Source organism: Mustelus asterias, chromosome 14, assembly GCF_964213995.1.
Source record: "Mustelus asterias chromosome 14, sMusAst1.hap1.1, whole genome shotgun sequence".
Classification (NCBI taxonomy): domain Eukaryota; kingdom Metazoa; phylum Chordata; class Chondrichthyes; order Carcharhiniformes; family Triakidae; genus Mustelus; species Mustelus asterias.
The window spans coordinates 51483995-51510622 of record NC_135814.1 but is presented as its reverse complement, the minus strand read 5'-3'; the positions used below and the strand labels follow the sequence as shown (position 1 = coordinate 51510622).

The following is a 26628-nucleotide window of genomic DNA, read 5'->3' as shown; positions in this document are numbered from 1 at the left end:
TTCCCTTTTCTAAAGAGAAGTGTTAGTCCAGCTTGGTCAATCTTTCTTGATAGGTTATCATCCTTTTTTGCACCTTTGCCAATGCCTTTATATCTTTATCATATGGAGGTCAGAACTGTGGATAGCATTTAAACTGCAGATTAAGCAAGGTTCTATACCAAATTAATGTGACTTCATTGGTTTTCAATTCCATCCCTCCACAAATAAATTCTAGTGGTTAGCTTGCTTTTGTTTATACTTTTAGAAATCTGTCCATCCGTGCCCTGGGCTCCTTTGCTCCTCTACCCCATTTAGAGTCATTTTCTAAGGGCAGCATGGACGCCCATCTTGATTCAAAGCCTGTCCACCATCTACAAAACAAAGTGTGATAGAATACTCTCCACTTGCCTGCATGAGCAGTTCCAACAATCAGAAAGCTCAACACCACCCAGGATAAAGCATCCCGTTTGATTGGCACCCCATCCGACACCGTAAGCACTCACTGGCTTCATCAGGTGCACATTATGGCTACAAGATGGACTGCATAAACCCATCAAGGTTTCGTTGAAAGCACCTCCCAAAATTTGCGACCACTACTGCCTTGAAAGGGGAAGGCAGTGTATGGGAAAACCAGCACCTGTAAATCACATACCCTCTCGCTTGGAAACACATTGCTGTTACTTCATCGTCAGTGTCATCAAAATTCTGGAACTGCCTAACAGCACTGTGGGGGTATCTACACCACAAAGACTGCTGCGGTTCAAAAGGTGACTCACCATCACCTTCTTGAGAGCAATTAGGAATGGATAAAAAATACTGTTGTTGCCAGAGAAGCCCATAAATGAATAAAAGAAAAGATTAGTCAAGCTCAGTTTTCCATTTTGAAATCTGTTCTGACTACTTTTCTTTATCTTTTGGTTCCCACATTTTTCCCCCATTACATCTTTGAGTAATGATTCCATTATCTTTCCTACCACTGACATTAAGCTAACTGATCAGTAGTTCCCTGAAACTGTTTCACCTTCCCTCTTCAAATACAGGAATCAAGTTAATTGTATGCAAGTCCTCTGGTACTATTCCCTTTTCGAGTGCATTTTTAATTGTATTAAATATTAGTGCCTTTGCTACCTCTTCTAATCTTTTAATATAGCTAGATGCAATACCACTTCTTTCCATGTTGAATGATGATCATTACAGCGTTTCTGATCTCTTCTAACTCCATGACCACCTTGTTAGCAGCCTGGTAAGTACTGAGGAAAAGTAGTTATTCAACATTTTTGCCATTCCACTATTATTTGCAAGCTTACTTTGTGCATTCTTTAATGTCCCTATCCCTACCCTTGATTTTTCCTGTATTATTTGTCTGTAGAATGTTCCTTTATGATTTACAATTCATAATTCCAATTGTTTTAAACTTTTTCCTAACCTCCTCATAGCACCTTGTCAACTTGATTTTTATGAATTTGCCGTCTATTTCAATTTTACTCATCTCTATTAATCCATGTATTTCAATATTGTCTAGTTATGTTTAATATATTGAATTATATTGATAGCCTTAAAATATTTCTCACTGCTGTCATTTTATCATTCTTGGTTTCATTCTCATCCCCATAACATTGAGATATTTTTGCAAATTTATTACTTTCATCTTACTTACATCTTTTGCAAATATTTTAAACCTATTACGTTGTGAAAACGTGCATAGGCCACAGGTAGCTTAAACTAAATTGGCTAGGTCTATCGAGGTTTTGAAATTACTGTCCATTAACCCAATTGAATTTTTCTATATGTATTTGATATGTCTCATTGCATGTCAGTCTGATTTTAGATTTTGTTGAGTAGTATATTCCTTCTGCTGCTATATACTAATAAGAAATGATAACACTTTTCCTTTTGATAGCTGACAGTTTTTCAGAAATTAAGGTGTCCCTGGGAGTCTGTCAATGCTTGCATGGGGTTCCTAATACAGAAATATTTGAAAATCACTGGTCTATGCAAACAAGTTCAGATTTAGCAGCGATGTCACAGATTTTTCACTTTTTTTTTCAGATCCGTGCACGATCTGTGTCAACCGTACATATGGCAACTGAAGTTACAGCTGCTTGAATTTATTTAGTTCTGCAGTCTAAGATTCTAGAAGGCTAATGCACTGTAAACAGTTAGTTCTTGGCATATACAGAGGCTGTACTCAGTGCTTCAAAGGTGGGCTATTTACAGCTAACTCATTCTCCACATAATCAGATACCAACTTGTATTCACTTGTAGGATTCCCTGAATATTTTATAGTAATTCTATAGTATACATTACAGGATGAACAGCACATTGAGCATAGAATTACAGCCACTGCTCAAATTTTTGTACTTTAATTTTTTCAAGGTGGTCAGCTGAGGGAGAATTTTGATAACAATCCCCAGAAAGTGATAATCTTTAACTTGAGATCAGACAGGCTCTGTTTAGCCATTTCCTGTCATGGTGAACTGAATGCACCTGTCAAAATATTTACTTGACACCAATAGCAAGACAACCAATGCATTCCAGAAGAATGCCTGATATTCTTCATTCTTAAGGCTTCAACATAATGTGTAGCTATATGGCCCTCAAATGCCTATTCGTCCTGCCTCAAGTTCAATATTCAATTAATCGATAAATACCTTGAAGAAATTAGTACTGAACACTCATATGTGGGGAAGATGATAGAAATGCAATTAATATGCGAATAGTTAAAACATGAAGCTATGCTGTGCTCAAGTGTTGAGCAATGTGGAAATTTCTGAGGCTAGACAAAGTACAAACAACTCTGACTAGCAGATGAGACAACATTTCACAAATACCTCCAATATATAAGATTGTAACACACACAAAAGTGTTTGCTTTAACAGAAATTAATCCTTACTTCTCCTGATTCCCCTCGGTTGTGCTTTGCTCCTTACTCAGAAGGACCACCTACACAAACCTTTTGCTGGGCTTCTGTTAGAAAGTAGGACCAGACATTAGAGAAGGAATATCAGGCTAAAACCAGACCACTGGAGATCAAAGCAGAGGCTTGCTGATTTAGCACATACCATTAGAGATCAGATAGTTGAGAAGAGGCCATTCTGTGTGAGGTGAGACAGAGCAGTAGTTAGGTATAAGTCTGCATTGTGATAATTAATATGAGAGTTGGGGAAGGGGGGTTGGATGCAGGAGACAAGAGGGGCTTGGCAGACAGTACAGAGAGGCTGACCGTGTTGGCACCTGGTCACACGAAAAAGAACGCATACTGAAAATAACACAGAAACCTAAAAAAGGAAAATAAAATTACAACTTTGCTTGTTTGTGTGGCAATCTGATTAGTACATTGGTCCATTGTGGAGGAAATGTAGACTAAAGGGTTCACATCAGGGGCAGACAGGATGCTGATGTGGAAGTGTTAAATCATATGATTGAGAAGCGAGAGACATATGGAAGGAGGAGTTCTCACATTCTCACCGTGTCTGCGTAGGTTTCCTCTGGGTGCTCTGGTTTCCTCCCACAGTGCAAAGATGTGCAGATTAGGTGGATTAGTCATGCTCAATTGCCCCTTAGTGTCCCAAGATGTGCTGGTTGGATGGATTAGTCATGGGCAATGTGTGGGATTACAGGGTTAGGGCGGAGTAGAGGGCCTAGATAAGATACTCTGTCAGAGAGTTGGTGCACACACGATGGGCCAAATGGCCTCTCCTGCACTGTAGGGATTCTACACTTCTATGAAAAGCTCCAATCATGTGTAGGGGTACCAACATACTTGCTATAAACAAGAGTAATGGTTTTAAAAAACTGCAGGCTAGAACTATATACTTTGGAAGAATGGACAAGCCCAAAACCCATCTAAACTTCAACCAACCACACAAAACATTCTCTACACCACAGTTGTGTAGATTTTGTCTTGAGAAATTGCTTTACGTTAAAAGTAAATTTCATATAACTGAATATTGAAAGGAATGCAAGATATTACAAATGTGGGGTATAGGAACAGACTCTTGCTGGAAATATTACTTCAGTGCTCTGTGCTTCACTGTCTCTGGACATTTACTCATTACATTCATTTTTTCCTTTAAGATGCTTGCAATGCCACAAAAAGTGTGGACCTTCTCAGGTTGCTGACTGGCCATTGTTGTCATCCTAACTTCATCCCAGCATTTGAGATTTCCTTGGGTTACTAAACATTACATACTTTTGGTTGTTACCATCTCAGATGAAAGTTCCAGTAACCCCTTGATCTGCCACCCAGATATCTGTACTTCCAATTAAATATGAAAGTAAAAACTTCGAACTAGTCTTTCTAGGTGTCGAGTAGGAGGATGTGGAGGAAAGCTTCTTTCTGATTTCAAGGATTTTCCGATGTGGCAGCTGAAACAGTGAGCTGTTGAAACTTGGTAAAACTTCCAGGTGGAGTCTTTTTAAATAGAAAAAAACTGAAGTGACTGCATTGGCTCTCCATCTGTAGCCTCTAGAAACTTTTACACATCTCTTACCTTGGCTATTGTCACTCTGAGTATCTGCCTTCCGTTTTCTTCCTCTCGCAGAATCAGGTTGTTTTTTTTCTGGAGTCTAAAAGAAACAGAAGTCAAATTTGAACAACTACAATCCTGGCATCTTAAATGTAAAAGAAAAATCATTTTTCACCTCTTAAGAACTTGTACCTTGTATTGTAGTCAATTTTGTGAGTGAATACCAAAACATAAATTTTTGGGGCGATGTAATTACTCAGAAAACTGTAACGTCATGGAGCTCTTCAGCTACAGCAAATACGTCAAGCTACAAAGTACACCACTTTCTCCAGGATATTCTCACTGTGCTCATTGCTTAGTGAATTGAAAGAACCTGGAGAGGCTTTGCTTCAGGGAGCAGAGGGCACCAGACCTGCACCTCTTCTGGGTGTGGAGCAAAGCTCAGGGCCCTCAGTTACCTTCGGAAAGTGGAGAAAACCAGTCCTGCAAGGGACACTCTTCTGGGAGTGGAGGACAAAAGGGAGCACAAGGCTCGGAGCCCTCACTTACCTTCAGGGAGCGGAAAGCACCAGCCCTGTGAGGGACACATTTCTGGAAGCAGAGGACACAGGAGACAACCGGACTTGCGAGGGACACGCTTCTGGGAGCAGATGATAAAGGGAGTGCGAGGCTCAGGCCCTCACTTACTTTTGAGGAGCAGAGACAACCGGACCTGGGAGAGACGCTTTTCTGGGAGTTGAGTTCAGAAAATGATGTGGAACCAACCAAAGCAGCTGATTGATGGATAAGTCCTGGTGATTCATTGCTTAATACTTAGGTAGGGACTAGAAAAGAATGTAGCAGGTAGTGTTTGATATGAAACAAGGTTCCTAGTTAACATAAGTAAGGACCCTAACTAACATAATTTTAAGGGAGTAACTAGCTTAATTGAGAAGGTCGTCATGGCAGGAGACCCCAGATCCATTATATGCTCCTCCTGCACAATGTGGGAAATGAGGGATGCTGATGACCATGTTTGTAGAAGGTGTCTCCAAATGCAGCTTCTAGATAACTGGATCTCAGAGCTGGAGCTCAGGCTGTCTCACTGTGGAGCATCCATGATGCTAATCATGTCATGAATTGCATGTTTAACCGAGGTGGTCACCCCACAGGTGAGGACTGAACAGGCAGAAAGGGAACGGGTGACCATCAGAAGCAGTAAAAGACTCAGGAAGGTAGTACAACAGTCCCGTGGTCAATCCCTTTTAAGCAGATATACCACTTTTGATAACTGGGGGGGGGGGGGGGGGGGGGGGGGGTGACCTCTCAGGGGAAAGCAGCAGCAGGAAAGTTCATGGCAGTGTGCATGATTCTGCTGCTCAGAGGGGAGGGTGGAAAATGAGTGGCAGGGCTATAGTGATAGGGGATTCAATATTAGACACAGACAGAAACTTCTGTGGCCATGAATCAAGGATGGTTAGAACTAGAACTAGAACTAGGGAGCATAGCCTCAAAATAAGGAGAAGCAGATTTAGGACTGAGTTGAGGAGGAACTTCTTCACACAAAGGGTTGTGAATCTGTGGAATTCCCTGCCCAGTGAAGCAGTTGAGGCTACCTCATTGAATGTTTTTAAGGCAAGGATAGATAAATTTTTGAACAGTAAAGGAATTAAGGGTTATGGTGAGCGGGCGGGTAAGTAGAGCTGAGTGCACGAAAAGATCAGCCATCATCTTATTGAATGGCAGAGCAGGCTCGAGGGGTCAGATGGCCTACTCCTGCTCCTAGTTCTTACGTTCCTATGGCATATTGTCTCCCTGGTGCCATGGTGTCACGGAGTGGCTGTAGGGAATTCTGGGGTGGGAAGGTGAACAGTCAGTGGTCGTAGTACATAATAGTACCAATGACAGAAGGACTGAGGACCTGCAAGCTGAGTATAGGAAGTTAGGAGATAAATTAAAATGCAGGACCTCAAATGCAGTAATCTCAGGATTACTCCCAGTTCCATGCGCGAGCAAGAGGTTAGACCAGATGAACACATGGCTGGAAAGATGGTGCAGCCAGGAGGGATTCAGATTGTTGAGGCACTGGGACCAGTTCTGGGTTAAGGTGGGACCTGTACAAATGGACAGGCTGCACCCAGGCAGAGCTGGGACCCACATCCTTGCGGGGGCTTTTGCAGGTTCTGTTGGGGAGGATTTAAACTAGTGTAGCAGGGGGATGGGATCGCAGGAGCAGGATCAGATAAGGAAAATGGAGGTAGAACATTAGCTAGTGATAAAGACGATATAGTGACAAACTTGGAATTACATAAGAAGCAAAGTTTTAAAAATGTCCAGCAAGGGAAATTGACACGGTTAAACATCATTGCAAGGAGTATTACAAACAAAATGGATGAGATATAGCAGCAGGATGTCTGATTTAAGAGAAATCTTAGAGGGGCAAAATTGGTTATCGTGTCTTCAAACACGATAGACTGGGAGATTAGAGGGGGAGAGAGTAGTACTAATGGTTAAATAATCAGTTCCAGTTGTGAGAAGGGATGATATACTGAACAGGTCAACAAACAAAGCTTTATGGGTTGAGCTTAGAAACAAAAGAAAAGGGGCAGTCACACTACTGGGAGTATACTAAAGACCTCAAAATAGAGAAAGGGAGATAGGAAAAACAAATACATAGGCAAATCTTTGCCAGTAAGAACAAGAGGGCAATAATAGTCTTAAACCATCCCAACATCAACTGGGATTCAAACATCATAAGGGGCACTGAGGGAGAAAAATTCATGCAGTGCATCCAGGAAAATTTTGCAACCAGTGACAAACTGAATGAAAGGAGATGCAATTCTAGACTTAGTCTCGGGAGCGAAGAAGGGCAAGTGGGCAAAGTGATAGTTGGCAACCATATTGGGGATAGTGATCACAATTCCGTTAGATTTAGCATTACCATGGATAAGGACAGAGATAAAGCAGGAGTAAGGCAAGTTTTGCAGGAACGAGAAGGGACTTGGCTAAGGTGAACTGGACATCACCACGAGAGGATAAATCAGTGGAAAACCAGTGGGAAGCACTAAAAAGCAAGATCCTGAATGTACAAAGCAGACATGTCCCCTCCAAAAATAAGAGTGGTATTGCCAAATCTAGAACCCCCCCCCCAGTGTCGAGAGGAATAAGGGGATTATCAAATAGAAAAAGAAAGCATACAATAGGCACAAAGAAATAAGCACTGCAGATAGCCTAGATGAATATAGGAAGTACAGGGATTAAGTAAAAAAAGGATTTAAAGAAATGAGAGGGCATAAAAAAAAGATCAGCAAGGTTAGAGAAAACCCAAAGATGCTTTACCAATATATTAATGGTAAAAAGCTAGTTAAGGAAAAGTGGGACCGATCAGAGATGCAGACGCTGTGGGAAGGGTTTTAAATGAATATGTTATTCTGTGTTTATAAAGGGAAGGGATGATGCAAATATAGTCATCCAGGAGGAACACGGATGTTGAACAGGATAATGATAAAAGGAGAGGAAGAACTCAAAGGGCTGTAGTCCTTGAAAGTTGATGCCAGATGGACTGATTCCAAGGCTGCTGAAGGAGATCAGGGAAGAGATAGCAGATGCTCGGAGGATGATTTTCTAATCTTCATTAGATACAGGGCAGGTACCAGAGGACTGGAGAAATGCAACTTAGTTCCATTGTTTAGCAAAGGATTGAAGGAAATGCCAAACAATTATAGGCCAGTTAGTCTTACATCGGTGGTAGGCAAATTAGTAGAATCAATCCGGAGAGATAGGATTAATTGTCACATAGAAAAGCATGGACTAGTCATGGATGGTCAGCATGGAGTTGTTAAAGGAAGATGGGAAAAGTGGCAAGAAGGGTTGCTGAAGGTGGTACAGTGGATGTTGTGTACATGGGCTTTAGCAAGACATTTGACAAAGTCCCACATAAAGGCCCACGTGGTGTTCCACAGGGCTCAGAGTTGGGGCCCTTACTATTTGTGTTACATAGTAACAATTTGGACATGAACATGGGAAGGGGACGATTGGGAATTTTGCAGACAACATAAAGATTGGCCTATTAGTGGATAGTGTCGAGGATAACTATAATCTCAAAAAGATGTAGATGAGTTGGTAGAGTGGGCGGTAAAGTGGCAGATGGATTTTAACACAGAAAAGGTGAGATGTCATGCATTTAGGGAGGTCAAACAGTTTTAGGAAGTACTCATGCCAAGAGGTATAGGTGAAGTGAGAGATCTTGCCGTACAAGTACACAGGTTCCTAAAGGCAGCAATTCAATTAGACAAGGTTGTAAAGAAGACATTCATTAGCAAACGTATAGGATATAAAAGTAAGGATATTGTGTTGGAATTGTATAAAACATTGGTGAGGCTACAACTGGAATAACGTGTGCAGTTCTGGTCACCACATTACAGGAACTGACGCAATTGCTCTAGAGAGAATACACAAGAGATTTATAAGAATGTTGCCAGGACTAGAAAAGTGTAGCCACAAGAAGAGACTGGATAGATTGGTATTATTTTCCTTGGAACAAAGGCGGCTGAGGGATGACTTGATTGAGGTGTACGAAATTATGAGAGGAAGATTATAGAGTGGACAGAGTAAAATTGTTTTCCTTGGCAGAGATTTCTCTTGAACACTTATCTTGATTCTATATCCCCTAGGATTCTAGAGGATATAGAATCAAGATAAGTGGCAGGAGGTATAGAGGGGACATCAGGAAGACTTTTTACATAGAGGTTAGTGGGCATCTGGAATTTGCTGCCCATGTTGATGGTGGAGGCAGAGACCCTAAGCTCTGCACCTTAAGTATTATAAGTTACAGGGCTTTGGGCTGGGTGCAGGAAGATAGGATTAGAAAGGGCACCTGAGTGTCCTTGGGCTGGCATGCACAAGATGTGCTGAATGGCCGCCTTCTGTGCTGTAACTTTTCTATGGTTTTTAATAAAAAATAGTACTGAACCAAACTGACCAGGAAGGTTTGATCCACTGGGCCTTATTAATCACAACCACCAGAGTGCAGTATATGTTCCAAATGGTGGATGAAATAGCTTCTGCTCTCATTGTAGAACCTACTCCAATACACAAAGGCAAATTTGAAAATAAATTGGAAATTTACCCAGTCTCAATGGCAAAATATGAAATTGCCAGTGTTAAAAAACCTGAACAAATATGGGTAGCAACTCTTATCAGTATTAGCCAGAGTTTATTGCATTCCCTAGACCTCACCAAAGAACAGAAAACCAGCCCGGTGAAATTTTGGAAGCCTCAAGAACCCACTTCAAGTCCTTTACTAATGTTACTTATGAACCCTACATGTCCAACACAAATTCAGGAAGAGTAGTGAGAACATTGATCAATATATGATGGCAATGTCATATCCGCGAGTCAGTACTTGGAGGAACCTTCATGCAAAATGGATAACCAGTTGTCTTGGCATCCAGAGAATTAACTCAAACTGAGCAATGTTATGCACAGATTGAGAAAAAGTGCTATTGTCTTTGCTTGTTAGCATTTTAATTAGTCCCTGTTTGGGAGACAGCAAAGTAACAGTGGAATCTGACCACAAGCTACTTCAAAGCATTATTCTCAGATCACTTTTATCTGCTCCAGAGCATCTGCAAAGGATGTTACTTTATTTGCAAAGGTATTGTTTGGAAGTGACGTTTGAGCAGGGGAAGCAGATGTAACATTGCCAACATACTGTCATGAGCTGCACTCTCTTTGAAGAATGTTACTGATGCTAATGCAAAGTGTGAAATCTTCCAGATTCAACGCGAAGCAACAGCACAACATGCTCTGGAAATCATCAATCCAGCAGAGTCATTGAATAAGAGACAAGTGTCTCACTCAGATCAAGCAAACTACTCAACAGGATGTAACTCTCTAAGTGCTGCAGAAAGTAGTGATGACAGGAATGCCATCAAGGGCACTCATTATTATAAGACAGTATTGGGCTTACAGAGGTGAAGTGATTGTCCAAGTTGGCATCTCGTACAAAGGAACTAATGTCATTATTCCCAAGGAGGTGAGGAAAGAGATGCTGAAGTGCACCCATGCAAACCATCAAGGAATTGAGTCCAGTCTTGAAGGCGGCAACAGAAGTGCTCTACTATACAAACAGGAGCAATGAGATAAAGGACCATATCAGTCACTACAGTGCTTCCGATATGTGATCCATGTTTCAGCTCTATATAGTAAGATGGATCACAATCGCATGGTATTCCTTGATTTTGGTTTCAGTTTGGATGTCACGATCTTCAAACACTGGAGTCATACCATCAACGCTGCCTGTGGAAGATCTTGCATATTAAGTGGGAGGGGGACACCAACATCAGTATCCTCTCATAAGCAGGCATCATAAACATTGAGCTTATGATCATCTGCCATCAGCTACTTTGGATGGGTCATACAGTTTGGATATCAGATACCAAGCTCCCAAAGCAAGTCATCTTTTCCCAGCTCAGTCAGGGCAGACAAACCAGAGGAGGACAGATGAAATGGCTATTGCTCTCAAGTCTTTACACCAAGGATGACAGAGGTCACATGGACTATGGAAAGCCTAAAGTTACTTTAAACAAATGCACTTCTTCAAACTGTACATTTGGGACTAGCACCTCTGGGCTAGGAATGAAAAAGAAACAAACAGCCAAGATACCTACCCCTGACTAAAACCCAGTAATTCTTGCAAAAACAAAATGAGAGCATGGCAAAGATATCAACCCCAGTCACGTCTTACATAAAACGGTCTTTTCCAGATTATAATGAATTATGCAAATTAGTTTGAAAAATGTGATCTGTGAATGCTATCTATTTGTTATGTTTTATTCATGAGATAATGCCAGATTGATGATAAAATAGTTCTAATTTGCCTTACCTGTGGTTGCAGTTAATAATGTGGAGCCAAGTCTGAGGCTGACGAGAATTAGGGTCTGGGCTAGTGTATGGAGGGAGTGCAAAACTGGGTCTTGAAACTGAAGGGCAGGATCTGAGGTAGAGCCCATGATTGAAATTAATTATAATCTTAAGGGTACGATTCTAAAGTGGGTGCAGTAGCAGAGAAACCTGGGTATAATGCACAAATTGCTAAAGCTGGCAGAGCAGGTCAAAATATGGGATCCTGGGCTTTATAAATAAAGAATAAGATACAAAAAGTAAGGAAGTTATGAGTTCATTATTCATACTGTTTAAATACTGCAGAGGTCTCAATCAGGTATTCTCCCATCCCTTCACATTCTTTAATGTACTTGTCATGAGAACTGTAAAGCTGGACCCGAGCTCCAGCCTTGTACCAGATAGACAATATAATTATGTTTCCCCTCTGAACTGCAAAGCTTAAGTAATTTCAGTCTTTTTTCATAGATCAGCCTCTTCACAGATGGGAGATTATTTTATCACAAGTCTTTGCACCATTCCCAATGCATGTATATCCTTTTTCAAGCAGCCAAAATTCTACATGGGATTCAATGCATGGTCAACCAATACATTGCAAAGCAGGAGCATAACCTCTGTAGACTTATTGGGTTTCACATTCTGATCAGGGTCAAATGTAGTACAACTGAAAGGTGCACAATCACATCTTGCATTGGAGACACAGTACAAGTCTTGTAAGATTTTGCACAGTCAATGTTCCCTGAATAGAAGTTGCTCTGTGCTGCAGGCCTATAAACAAAAGTTCAGCAATTTTAAGACTTGTGCATTGCAAAGGGTAGCTAAAGGCACACTAAGGAACAGGAAGAAGGGAAGATGTTGAGGCAGGTGTAGCAAAAAAGATTTCATCTTTGAAGTAGTGATGCATTCTTCTCAGTACACTTCTGTCCATGCTGACCAAGAAGCAATAGAACAGCTGAACACCATTTCACATGTACAAACACAAAAAGTTCAATACAGAGGAAGTTTCCAATATAAATACACTGAACGTGGCTGCTGCAAGAGTACTGATCCTTTGCAGTTATCACATGTCACCTTAACGAGCAGCTCTTGATTTTGGGTGAATAAAGATCTCTCGTCAAGCCTTTAGCTTTTCTTACACCATGAAATATTCTAATGATAAGACTTGTACCAAAAACCATCGCCACTTGCATTTGCATTTTCAATGACTCATGGTCTGGGAAAACGATTGTCTATTTCTTAGAAATCTTAGAAACCCTACAGCACAGAAAGAGGCCATTCAGCCCATCGAGTCTGCACCGACCACAATCCCACCCAGGCCCTACCCCTATATCCCTACATATTTACCCACTAATCCCTCTAACCTACGCATCCCAGTTCACTAAGGGGCAATTTTTAGCATGGCCAATCAACCTAACTCGCAGATCTTTGGACTGTGGGAGGAAACCGGAGCACCCGGAGGAAACCCACGCAGACACATGGAGAATGTTCAAACTCCACACAGTGACCCAAGCCGGGAATCGAACCCAGGTCCCTGGAGCTGTGAAGCAGCAGTGCTAACCACTGTGCTACCATGCCGCCCCACATGTACATGTATTTGCTTGGCAATATCTAAACTCTTCAAACTAGAAGCACTTGTGTTGTGGCAACCTTCCATCCCATAAAGTAATTGCTTGCATGGTGCTGAAGAGCTCTTATGCATTATCTGGTGTGGCTCAGGAGTTCCAATCTGGCATAGAAATCTTTGTTGCTTTTGCTACAGAGAAAGATGCATGCTTACCAAAAGAGAAAATGCTGGAAAATCTCAGCAGGTCTGGCAGCTTCTGTCAGGAGAGAAAAGAGCTAACGTTTCGAGTCGAGATGACCCTTTGTCAAAGCTGTCAGCTTAGAGCTGTCTTTTTAACACTTTTTTGAAAGTCTCGTGTTTTCCTAAATGCCTTCAAGGAACAGCATTCAGCAAAACTGGTGGATGCTCAGCCCCTTCACTCCACTCACAAAGCACCAGTATAGGATATATATAACAGAAGGACTGCTTATTAAATGACAGTAGGGGGAAAAATGGGTGACAGTGCACCAAGAGAGGAGCAAGTTCAAACGAAAGCAGGAGGAAGCAGCCAGCTGAATGGAAACTTCAAGGAAAGCCCCAGTTCAAATAGCAGAATTTGTATCCAAGCTTTGGTTGACACTAACAAGTGTTATTTAAAGGACTGTCAATTTATTGATATGAATAAGTTCACGAGCTATATCTGTGTGGTGGGGTTTCACTGCTACAAAGAACAAGAATACAACCTGGAATATTTGCGAACTGTATCCTATCATCGCCCATTTACGATCATATTTTTACATATCCTAAACTTTATGCAACTAAAACATATTTAAACCGGAGCTCTCCAAGCACCCAGTTTGGGTAACCTGCAGGACGTGAATGCAACCTATTTCCACTTTTGCTCTTTTTAACTTAAGTATTGCTGGAGAGAGAGATGCTGTCAAAGCTTTTAGTCTTGCACTCATCAGGGCCTATGCAAGAATGCCAAATTTCAAACAGAATAACAACGTATTATGCAAAAGGGACACGAGTTGGTTGGCAATCACAGCCAACTTGCCAACCAATCAGCACCTCATCATGTAGTATAAATTGTTGACCCCTTTGAAATTTGGTACTCTTATGTCTGTCCTGATGAGTGCAAGTTGAAAAGTTTTGACTCATTTTCAACTTTTCTCTTTACCCATCCCACACGCTGTTGTCATGCCTCTTTATGCTCCTCCAACTGCCCTCCCAATTCTCTACCCCAACCTATTAGATACTTAATCTTCCTGCTCTCTTGCCACCATCCCAAGCTTGGTTCCCTATTAGAAAAGCCTGGAGCTTCCCTGTGCTTTTTTTGATATCCTTCAACAGGCTCATTGAGGCATTCAGTGCTGCCGCATTACAAATTACAACGCCAATTGCCCCATCCCATTCTCCTGTCAACCTTTCCATCCAGTGCACCTGTAGGGGGCTAACCTTAGCAATCTTTTTCCTGTCCAACTCATTCCTTCCACTGCTGACCCTATGGATTCTGCTAGATCAGCTATTACCGCCTCTCCACACATCCTCCTCTGAAATGTTCATTCAACTGTAAACAAAGCCTTTACCATCCATTAACATTATGAGTGATTGCATCGACATCATGGCCATAATGGAAACCTGACAGGGGAGTGATGATCTTCCACCACTCATTGTGGCATGGTATGGGTAGCGCTCATTACAAGATCACACCTTGGCCTAACCCCCTACTCCTCTGGCACTTTCTCCTCCTTAGAGCATTTCAGCTGTTCCACCTTTTCATCTTTCAAAATAACCTGAACGGTCCTTCCAGGCGCAATTTTAAAAAAAGATTTTTTTTTGCTCCCTCAGCCTATACTCCAAACGTCTTCATACTCATGGATTTCAACCTCCATCTCAACTTGCATTCTCTCTTCTAAGTTCACTGCCCTCTTCCCTAAATCTTTCCCTTCATGTAAATTCTCCCATATTCACACCCACTCCCTCATCTTACCATCTCATGTAATCTTACTATTCTTATTGTATCAATTAAAGATAAGGCCATCATCAATCACCTTCTTGTATTAATCACGACCAACATTTCCCTACCACAATCCAACCCTTCCTCCTTTCCTATCTGTCCCTGGAAAGAGTTATCATCCAATTCATTTTCAATTGCACTTTCAATTACTTAGCCTTTGGCCCCATGTTCACCACAATATTTCTACAGCTACAGATTTACTTAACTGCACCCTCACCTTTGATGTCCTAGACCCAATAAAACGATTATGCCTTCTCACCCTGGCCATTCACCATTGTGCGACCATCATTTCCACTTCCTAAAGTCTTGGAAGGATATGGCAGACAACTTTAGTCATTTACTGCCAGATTTGGCTGGACCACATGAAACACTATCATGTCCTAGCCTTATCTGCTAAAATTGCTCATTATTCCAGGATAATCCTGGAATGCATCCGTATTTACTGAGGAAACGGGCATGGAGTCTACGGAAATAGGGCAAACTGGTAGGGAGGCCATGGAACCTTTACAGATTAAAGGGGAGGAGGTGCTCGCTGTCTTGAGGCAAATCAGAGTGGATAAATCCCCAGGACCGGACAGGGTATTCCCACGGACCTTGAGGGAAGCTAGTGTTGAACTTGCAGGGGCCCTGGCAGACATATTTAAAATGTCAGTATTCACGGGGGATGTGCCAGATGATTGGAGGGTGGCTCATGTTGTTCCGTTGTTTAAAAAAGGTTCCAAAAGAAATCCGGGAAATTATCGGCCAGTAAGTTTGACGTCGGTGGTGGGCAAGTTATTGGAAGGTGTGATAAGGGATAGGATCTACAAATATTTGGATAGACAGGGACTTATTAGGGAGAGTCAACATGGCTTTGTGTGTGGTAGGTCATGTTTGACCAATCTATTAGAGTTTTTCGAGGAGGTTACCAGGAAAGTGGATGAAGGGAAGGCGGTGGATGTTGTCTACCTGGATTTCAGCAAGGCCTTTGACAAGGTCCCTCATGGGAGGTTAGTTAGGAAGGTTCAGTCGCTAGGTATACATGGGGAGGTAGTAAATTGGATAAGACACTGGCTCAATGGAAGAAGCCAGAGAGTGGTTGTGGAGGATTGCTTCTCTGAGTGGAGGCCTGTGACTAGTGGTGTGCCGCAAGGATCAGTGTTGAGTCCATTGTTGTTTGTCATCTATATCAATGATCTGGATGATAATGTGGTCAATTGGATCAGCAAGTTTGCTGATGATACAAAGATTGGAGGTGTAGTGGACAGTGAGGAAGGTTTTCAAAGCTTGCAGAGGGATTTGGACCAACTAGAAAAATGGGCTGAAAAATGGCAAATGGAATTTAACGCAGACAAGTGTGAGATATTGCACTTTGGAAGGACAAACCAAAGAAGAACGTACAGGGTAAATGGTAGGACTCTGAAGAGTGCAGTTGAACAGAGGGATCTGGGAATACAGGTACAGAATTCCCTAAAAGTGACGTCACAGGTGGATAGGGTCGTAAAGAGTGCCTTTGGTACATTGGCCTTTATAAATCGGAGTATCGAGTATAAAAGTTGGAGTGTTATGGTAAGGTTATATAATGATGTGGAGATGCCGGCGTTGGACTGGGGTAAACACAGTAAGAAGTTTAACAACACCAGGTTAAAGTCCAACAGGTTTATTTGGTAGCAAAAGCCACACAAGCTTTCGAGGCTCTGAGCCCCTTCTTCAGGTGAGTGGGAATTCTGTTCACAAACAGAACTTATAAGACACAGACTCAATTTACATGAATAATGGTTGGAATGCGAATACTTACAACTAATCCAGTCTTTAAGAAACAAAACAATGGGAGTGGAGAGAGCATCAAGACAGGCTAAAAAGATGTGTATTGTCTCCAGACAAGACAGCCAGTGAAACTCTGCAGGTCCACGCAACTGTGGGAGTTACAAATAGTGTGACATAAATTCTGATTCTAGGATCGCATGATAAAGACTCAGGAGGAAAAAAGCAGAAATATTTATGTGAAATAGTGTGACATAAACCCAATATCCCGGTTGAGGCCGTCCTTGTGTGTGCGGAACCTGGCTATCAGTTTCTGCTCAGCGACTCTGCGCTGTCGTGTGTCGCGAAGGCCGCCTTGGAGAACGCTTACCCGAATATCAGAGGCCGAATGCCCGTGACCGCTGAAGTGCTCCCCAACAGGAAGAGAACAGTCTTGCCTGGTGATTGTCGAGCGGTGTTCATTCATCCGTTGTCGCAGCGTCTGCATAGTTTCCCCAATGTACCATGCCTCGGGACATCCTTTCTTGCAGCGTACATACTCTTGCAACTCGGTACATACTCTTGCAACTCGGCCAACGTTGTCTACCTGATACGCTGCAAGAAAGGATGTCCCGAGGCATGGTACATTGGGGAAACTATGCAGACGCTGCGACAACGGATGAATGAACACCGCTCGACAATCACCAGGCAAGACTGTTCTCTTCCTGTTGGGGAGCACTTCAGCGGTCACGGGCATTCGGCCTCTGATATTCGGGTAAGCGTTCTCCAAGGCGGCCTTCGCGACACACGACAGCGCAGAGTCGCTGAGCAGAAACTGATAGCCAGGTTCCGCACACACAAGGACGGCCTCAACCGGGATATTGGGTTTATGTCACACTATTTCACATAAATATTTCTGCTTTTTTCCTCCTGAGTCTTTATCATGCGATCCTAGAATCAGAATTTATGTCACACTATTTGTAACTCCCACAGTTGCGTGGACCTGCAGAGTTTCACTGGCTGTCTTGTCTGGAGACAATACACATCTTTTTAGCCTGTCTTGATGCTCTCTCCACTCCCATTGTTTTGTTTCTTAAAGACTGGATTAGTTGTAAGTATTCGCATTCCAACCATTATTCATGTAAATTGAGTCTGTGTCTTATAAGTTCTGTTTGTGAACAGAATTCCCACTCACCTGAAGAAGGGGCTCAGAGCCTCGAAAGCTTGTGTGGCTTTTGCTACCAAATAAACCTGTTGGACTTTAACCTGGTGTTGTTAAACTTCTTACAAGGTTATATAAGGCATTGGTGAGGCCGAATTTGGAGTATTGTGTACAGTTTTGGTCACCTAGTTACAGGAAGGATGTAAATAAGATTGAAAGAGTGCAGAGAAGGTTCACAAGGATGTTGCCGGGACTTGAGAAGCTGAGTTACAGAGAGAGATTGAATAGGTTGGGACTTTATTCCCTGGAGCGTAGAAGATTGAGGGGAGATTTGATAGAGGTGTATAAGATTTTGATGGGTATAGATAGAGTGAATGCAAGCAGGCTTTTTCCACTGAGGCTAGGGGAGAAAAAAACCAGAGGGCATGGGTTAAGGGTGAAAGGAGAAAAGTTTAAAGGGAATATTAGGGGGGGCTTCTTCACGCAGAGAGTGGTGGGAGTGTGGAATGAGCTGCCGGATAAAGTGGTAAATGCGGGGTCACTTTTAACATTTAAGAAAAACTTGGACGGGTTCATGGATGAGAGGGGTGTGGAGGGATATGGTCCAAGTGCAGGTCAGTGGGACTAGGCATAAAATGGTTCGGCACAGACAAGAAGGGCCAAAAGGCCTGTTTCTGAGCTGTAATTTTCTATGGTTCTATGGACTATTGAGGGAAGGGAGTGAGTGTATTGCAGCTGAAACAAAGATAGGTAAGAAAACAAGTTGTGAGAACACAATTTGCAAAGGGATACAGAAAGGTTAAATGAGTGGACAAAAACTAGTAGCTGGAGTATAATGTAGGAAAATGTGAAGTTGCTCATTTTGGCACAAAGAACTGGAAAGCAGAATAATTATTTAAATGGGGAGAAACTGCACAATGCTGTGGTATAAAAGGATCAGAGTATCCTAACATAAGAATCACAAAAGGTTAGCAACTAGGTGCAGCACATAAGGCACATGGAATGCTGGCATTTAGTGGAAAGGGGAGAGAGTATAACATTAGAGAAATCTTGCTACAACTATATAGGGCTTTGGTGAGACAACACCTGAAGAACCCCATACAGTTTTAGTCTCTTTACTTGAGGGATATACTAACATTGAAGGTTGCTCAGAGAAGGTCCATTGGGTTGATTCCTGGAATAAATGGGTAGTCTTTAAAGGAAAGATTAGCAGATAAGAGCCTGTAACCATTGGTTACAAGAATGTGAAACGATTTTATTGAAACACAAGATCCCGAGGGGGCTTGAAAAAGTAGATATAATTGGACGAAGGGAATGTAAACAAGGATGAAGGCAGCTGAGAAAAGTGCTAAAAGTGTCCATCAAGAGATCAGAATGTGTGAATGGCAGAACAGAGATACAGATGGTAAAGGGACTGCCTGAGGATAATGGCAGTTGCCCTGAAGGGAGATGGGCAAGGAGGAGAGCTGGAATGGAGAAGTGGAAAAATGGAAGTGAGAAAAAAAATGATAAAAATGGATGAATGAGATGAAACAAAATGAAATAAGATAAATGGAATTGGGGTGAAGGTAGAGGGGAGAGTTCATGATCTGAAGTTTTTGAGCTCAATGTTCAGCCCAATTGGAAGATGAGGTGCAGTTCCTCCAGATGGTCACTTGCTGTACCCAAATATTACATTTTAGTGATTCATTTACAGAACACCTGGGTCCCTCTATCATCAAGTTCTGCAATCTTTCTCTACTTAAACAGTATATTACTTTTCTATTCTTCTTTCCAAAGTGGACAAATTCACATTTTCCAAAATTATACTCCTATCAGCTAAATTATTTGCCACATACTTGACCTGTCCATATCCCTTTGCAAAGTCTCTACCTCCCCTCGACAACTTACACTCCTACTGATCTTGATGTCGTCAGCAAATTAGCTACCATACATTAGATCCCTTCATCCAAGTCACTGATGTAGAGTGTAAATAGTTGAGGCCCCAGTACTGATCCTTGTGGCAATCCACTTCTTACAGCTTGCCAGTGCAAAAGAGGACCATTTATCCCTTCTTGCTTCCTGTTGGCTAACCAATCCTTTATCCACCTTCTGTCTAGAAGATCTGGGTCACTGTCTAGCTTAAACACACCGGTGCCATTTGCCTCAACTGATCTTTGTGGTAACGAGTTCCACATTATAACCATTTTCTGGGTAAAGTAGTTTTACCCGAAAAATGATGACCTTATATTTATGCCTTATATTTAGACCCTAGTTTTGAATCCAGTTCATGCTATTGAACCGAATCATCATTTTAAAGGCTTCCATCAGGTTTCCACGAAACCTTCTCTTTTCTAAAGGGTCCCAGTTTGTTCAGTGTTTCCAAAAGTTGCAATCTAATCTCTCAGTTCTGGTATTATCCTTGAAAAAGTCTTTTTTGTACCTTCTTTAGTGCTTCTAAATTCTTATGACGCTGCGTACTATACATGGTTCTGTCTTCCAAGTACAGTCGAAATTAAGTTCTATATAAATTTAATGCGACTTCCTGATTTATCCTTGTGAAGCCCTGCTGCTAGATTTGCTATTTCATGGTTTTATTATCCTGGTTCTACTACTTAATTTGTGTCTCTTTTAGGCAAATGGGGATTGACCTGGCCAGTTGGTGAATTAACACAAAACGTAAAAAAATAAATATTTGTAATTATATCAGAGACTTAAAGATAAATAAAAAGGAGAAACAATAATTTTCTCCACTCCGCAATAATGTTCTAATTTTCCCAGTCTACTTTTAAAATAAGGTTTCCTTTCATTTTTTTGGAGGCTTCTCCGATTAGAAATAATTCTCCAGGCAAGCAAAAATCAATTTTTCACAAAACTCCCAGGTCCTATCAAGATAGTTTTGCATATGTCTAAGCTATCAGTTGTGGAAAATACCAGTAAGTCTTTATGTTCTGATTTTTCCATCAGAGTGTTGGCCAGATTGTAAAAACTACAATGCGGGGTTATATATGGGTGGAAACCTGAGCTTTGCTATTCCCATGATGCAGCCAATGGAGCACTAACATAAATTATCTTGAAGAAAACACCTTCAATTTAAAGCAACAGGAAGCCAATTAACAAGCTCAGAAGAATAAGAAATAGACAGTACTACTTTGCAGAGTTTTTTGCTGCAAAATGTGTCAATTGTTTTGAATTGTACAAAACTGTTTCCCATCTACCTGTGGGATATCTTTGCACTCTGTCTAGGTTTCAACTTGCTGGAAAAAAAATCTTCTTTACGAGCAAAACATTAGAACATAAGAAATAGGAGCAGGAGTAGACCACACGGCCCCTCACTCCTGCTCTGCAATTCAATACGATCATGGCTGATCTTTGGACTCCACATTCCCACCTGCCATATCCCTTTATTCCCTGAAGAGCTAAAAATCTAGATCTGTTTTAGTGAGGTCAATGTTAACCAAATCAACTTTGGCAGACAGTTACTGATGGCATTAACTGAATTCACAGTTGTGAGCATAAATAGGTGGGATCCTGAAAAAAAAACAAAGCTTATCAGTGTGTCAGAACACTATGACAAGACAAAAGTTAACTCTGTATATTTTATCTTTTACAGATTAGAAATTGTGGAAATAAACAGCTGGTTTATCGGTATCCATTACAATACAAGTTCATGTGATGTTTGAATCTTAACCTTTCTTTTCTCTGCCCATCAGGTATCTGCAATACAGTTCCAGCATCTTGACTCTACTTCAAATTTCTAATGTTTCCTTATTTGTATAATTTTAAACCAACTTTGGTCCTCCAAAACTGACAGTAATTTCTAGAGTTTGCACATGCTCAGTTCAAAGTGGAAATCCTGAATTTGCTATCAGTGATTCTATGCCTTCTCAAAGAGTATGCTGTGGAAGGCCACCCAGGCTGTAATTAAGTAGAAATTTGTGAACTGGCAAGAACTTGCCCTTATCCACTTAGTCTCACTGTAAAAAATCAGAATCCTGAAAAGGTAACACTGTTGAATGAGGTACAATCTTTTAAATGGCGTACTCATTTCATAACTCCTATTGAATACATTGGCCTTGAAAACCTAAAGTCATTGTTATGGAATGTCACATTTCCCCATTATAATAAAACAAATTCACTTTTTTGAAATAATATTTTTAAATATTTGCTTCTACAGGTAAATTCCATTTTTACAAAATGGGTCGGGACCATGTTCATTCCTTCAAAAAGGGTTTTCTTTAAAACCGGTTGTGTAGTTCGCCCTTAGAAATATAGTTTATAGAACATAGAAATCCTACAGTACAGAAAGAGGCCATTCAGCCCATCGAGTCTGCACCGACCACAATCCCACTCAGGCCCTACCCCCATATCCCTACATATTTACCCACTAATCCCTCTAACCTATGCATCTCAGGATACTAAGGGCAATTTTAGCATGGCCAATCAACCTAACCCACACATCTTTGGACTGTGGGAGGAAACCGGAGCACCCGGAGGAAACCCACGCAGACATGAGGAGAATGTGCAAATTCCATACAGACAGTGACCCAAGTCAGGAATCGAACCCAGGTCCCTGGAGCTGTGAAGCAGCAATGCTAGCCACTGTGCTACCGTGCCGCCTAGTAAAATGCACAGAGATATTAGCATTGGAGGCCATGGGAAATAAATATGTTGATTATTGAACAGGGAGGTGTGTGTTCAAGTGATTTCATGCGTTTGAGGAGAATAAACCAGCACCACAGCATGCGTAACTGTCAGTTTAAAACACAATCACTGACATTCCATAAAACCGGCATTTCCAGTAAAACGGTACTTAGAAAAATGGGATTTACCAGCACTTCAACTCTGACCTTAATTTCATTTATTTGTCTCAATCATTTAAACTGCTTAGTTAAAATTTTAATTCAAGGTGAAATTTCAGTGCACTTTAAAAGGAGACTGTTTTTTACTTTCAGGTATGTTGCCGGTGAGAACACTTGAATGGGATTGGCTGCTTGCCCTATTTGAAGGCATCACTACTGCTAGACACCTAGAGATACCCTTGACTCCATGCCTGCTCAAACTGCCATCAAGGGGAAATCACCATCACTGAGATCGTCACATTGTTGCAGCAACTTTCTTTGGGGTCGATGCTGAACAACCTTTACTGCCGAATCCAATTTAGATATCTGAAGAAAATGCTCATTTGTCCTGTCCAGAGTTTCCAAAATACCTTAATAGCAAATTTATATTTTGCAAACTACAGTTAAATATTAGTTTAAAATGCGTAATACACATGGGTCAATGTGTCTCAATTATAAACTATGCATCATGTTTTTCAGAATTACTGTTGGGATAATACTGGTCTGCCGTATCATCACTCCCACCATACACCCCATCCTTCCCCACTCAAAAATACATTTCAATTTGGTTTCCACAATTAAAAACTAACCAGAAACAAAATTGTGTTGCACTATCAGGACAGATCCCAAGAATACCAATAGTAAGGGGAACAACAATTTAGACTGCACGAGAAGAGAGCGCTGATTGGTTGGCAACTGGACTCTGATTAGTAGAGGCGCGGCCATGGAGAATGCACCAGGGAACAAGTTAACTGCCACGCTTTTGTTCAAATTCAAACCGGGTAGGTGAACTCTGGCCAATCAAGGTATTGCCACGGGGAATAAACCAAGAAACGGTTGTCCAAGTCTTTTTGTTGAAAAAGGCATGTTCTTTCTGTCAAAGGACAAAGTCGTGTGTAAATATATGTAGATTCCGCCATAGAAACATAGAAAAAACTGCAGCACAATACAGGCCCTTCAGCCCACAAAGTTGTGCCGAACATGTCCCTACCTTAGCGATTACTAGGCTTACCTATAACCCTCTATCTTACTAAGTTCCATGTACTTATCTAAAAGTCTCTTAAAAGACCCTATCGAATCCACCTCCACCACCATTGCTGGCAGCCCATTCCACGCGCCCACCACCCTCTGAGTGAAAAACCTACCCCTGACATCTCCTCTGTACCTACTCTCCAGCACCTTAAACCTGTGAGCTCTTGTGGCAACCATTTCAGCCCTAGGAAAAAGCCTCTGACTGTCCACTCAATCAATACCTCTCAACATCTTATACACTTCTATCAGGTCACCCCTCATCCTTCGTCTCTCCAAGGAGAAAAGGCCGAGCTCACTCAACCTATCCTCATAAGGCATGCCCCCCCCAACCCAGGCATCATCCTTGTAAATCTCCTCTGCACCCTTTCAATGGCTTCAACATCCTTCCTGTAATGAGGCGACCAGAACTGAGCACAGTACTCCAAGTGGGGTCTGACCAGGATCCTATATAGCTACAACATTATCTCACGACTCAAACTCAATTCCTCGATTGATGAAGGCCAGTACATCATACGCCTTCTTAACCACAGCCTCAATCTGCACAGCTGCTTTGAGCGTCCTATGAACTCAGACCCCAAGGTCCTTCTGATCTTCCACTCTGCCAAGAGTCCTAGCATTATTATATCCGCCATCCTATTTGCCCGCCAAAATGAACCACCTCACACTTATCTGGGTTAAACTCTATCTGCCACTTCTCCGCCCAGTCTTGCATCCTATCAATGTCTCGCTGCAACTTCTGACATCCCTCCACACTATCCACAACACCTTTGTGTCATCAGCAAACTTACCAACTCATCCCTCCACTTCCTCATCCAGGTCATTTATAAAAACAGTAAGGGTCCCAGAACAGATCCCTGGGGCACTCCACTGGTGACCGACCTCCATTCAGAATATGACCCATCTATAACCACTCTTTGCCTTCTGTGGGCAAGCCAGTTCTGGATCCACAAAGCAATGTCTCCTTGGATCCCATGCCCCCTCACTTTCTCAATAAGCCTTGCATGGGACACCTTATCAAATGCCTTGCTGAAGTCCATATATACTACATCTACTGCTCTTCCTTCATCAATGTGTTTAGTCACATCCTCAAAAAATTCAACCAGGCTTGTAAGGCATGATCTGCCTTTGATGGCATGGGGTACTATTTTGGGTTGAACCAATTAAACTAAATTAAACAAATTGAGGGGCAATAAAATGAGCAGCCCCTTAAAAGGATACTGCATTAAACAAAATCAAATGGTAAAATAAACTTTAAACAGGTCAATAAAACACCCAGTCCCCATAGTGCCCACCAGGCATGGATCTCTCGATGCTACTGGCAGACACCATGTGCTCCCACTCCAGGGACATCCAGCCACAAATTTAGTCACGGTAGCAGGGCAGACAGTTGGACCGGATGACTACCTCCATTGCCCACTGCCTGGACTTGTTTGGCCAGGTCCAGGAAGAGGCCCTCCTCCTTCCCCACCCCTCTCCACACTGGGTGCCCATAAATCAGGATCGTGGGACAGAAGTGTGTGGAAAACTGTAATAAAAGGTTTTCAAATAACAGAAAAGGAGGTGCAGTCTATTAAAACTTACATATAGGTGGTCCAAGGATTACACAAGGCTGCAAAAAAATGCAGACACCTTGTTAGCCCATGAACCGACACATCCTGCCATTGTATGGGACTGTTGCATGCCACACCCTCCACCAAAGGTTCCCAACGGCAAGGGGGAGGACTCCCACGAAGAGGCACCGCCACCGAGGTCTTCCGCCGCCGGGCGAGGGCACTGGGCGAGGACAAGGAGATGAAGTGTGTGCAGCAGCAGCGCATTCAGAAAAACCTGCTATGCAGTGCTAAAGGGCACCAAAGGCATTTCCGCAAGTCAGCTCCGGTTATGAGGCTCTGACTCCCCAGCAAGAGGTCAGGGCTTGGGGGTCAATGTGAAATTCCATCCCAGCAGTTCATTGCACATCTGCACCTCCGAGACCACGAGTCCCATCAGATCAGAGCACAACTGTCTTACGGTCAGGGATGGCATTGGCCACGAGTTGGATAATCATGTATGTGTGCCACACTGAATCCGACTGATAATATTAAATTGGTTGACGTTGTAATTCTTAGCACAATCAGAATTGTTCAACAAGTACTGCCCAATCACTGAGTCACATCTAATGTCAGAATATTATTTTGAGTTTTGCAAGCAGAGGCTGGTTAAGTACAGTGCGTATTTTGCTTGTTGTAAACAGCAGGAGTTGTTTGATACGATCTGCCAGCCGCTGGGATGTATAGCCTACCTAGCTGGCATCACACCGGCACTGACATTCATATGCCACATTTCTCATTCGTATTAAGGGAATAATATCTTTTTGGCCTGACGACAGCATCCCGTTAGTGCAGAATACCACTTGTATTGCTACTGCAAAGTAACAGCGTGAAAGGGCTAGCTTTGACTGTACAAAGTTTTGAGAAACCTTATCTGTCCAAAGTAATCCAGGGTAGACGGGCACTTTTCAGACCAAAAGTGGCAGCCTCAGGCCCATTCATGAGTTTACACGATATACAGCGAACAATGATCTGATCAGGGTAGCCATTATCAGGCATGATGGTTTTGATGTGCCCCATTTCAACATCAAGATTGCACCGTGAAGCTTGAGACCTATTTATGTGTTTGTAACTGGGTATTAAAAACACAAAAGGAACCTAACTGATTAACTTCTCCCTAGAAAGTTTTTCCTGCATCACAAATGTATAGCTCTGATAATTTTTTGTGGAAAAAAAGCTAATGGACACAAAAAGCCTGAAAGATGGCTGCCAAAGTCACCTAACTTTTCAGCTTCAACATGGTCAAGCTTCCAGAAAGCTTTAAATGGATTATAGGAAAACATATCCAGACATGTAGACATTTATGCATTTCCACAGAGGTAAACAAACTCATTATGGCTTCTCTTGGAATGTGAATAGCTCTTTCCCATTTCCTTAAACCTGGGAGAATGAGAACCATTTATGTGAATG

General features: G+C 42.0%; 1 protein-coding gene across 9 annotated transcripts in view; it reads right to left on the bottom strand.

The window, feature by feature from the left end:
* Positions 1-26628, bottom strand: part of tlk1a (tousled-like kinase 1a) — a 184374-nt gene that overhangs the window by 76353 nt on the left and 81393 nt on the right. For all 9 annotated transcript variants that reach the window (XR_013499538.1, XR_013499537.1, XM_078228368.1 and 6 more), the window contains exon 4: positions 4473-4548. Coding sequence is in view for 7 of the 9 variants with exons in the window: in XM_078228368.1 (XP_078084494.1) it covers positions 4473-4548 (76 nt within the window). In the remaining 2 variants the exon portion in view is untranslated. The remainder of the gene's footprint in view (positions 1-4472; positions 4549-26628) is intronic.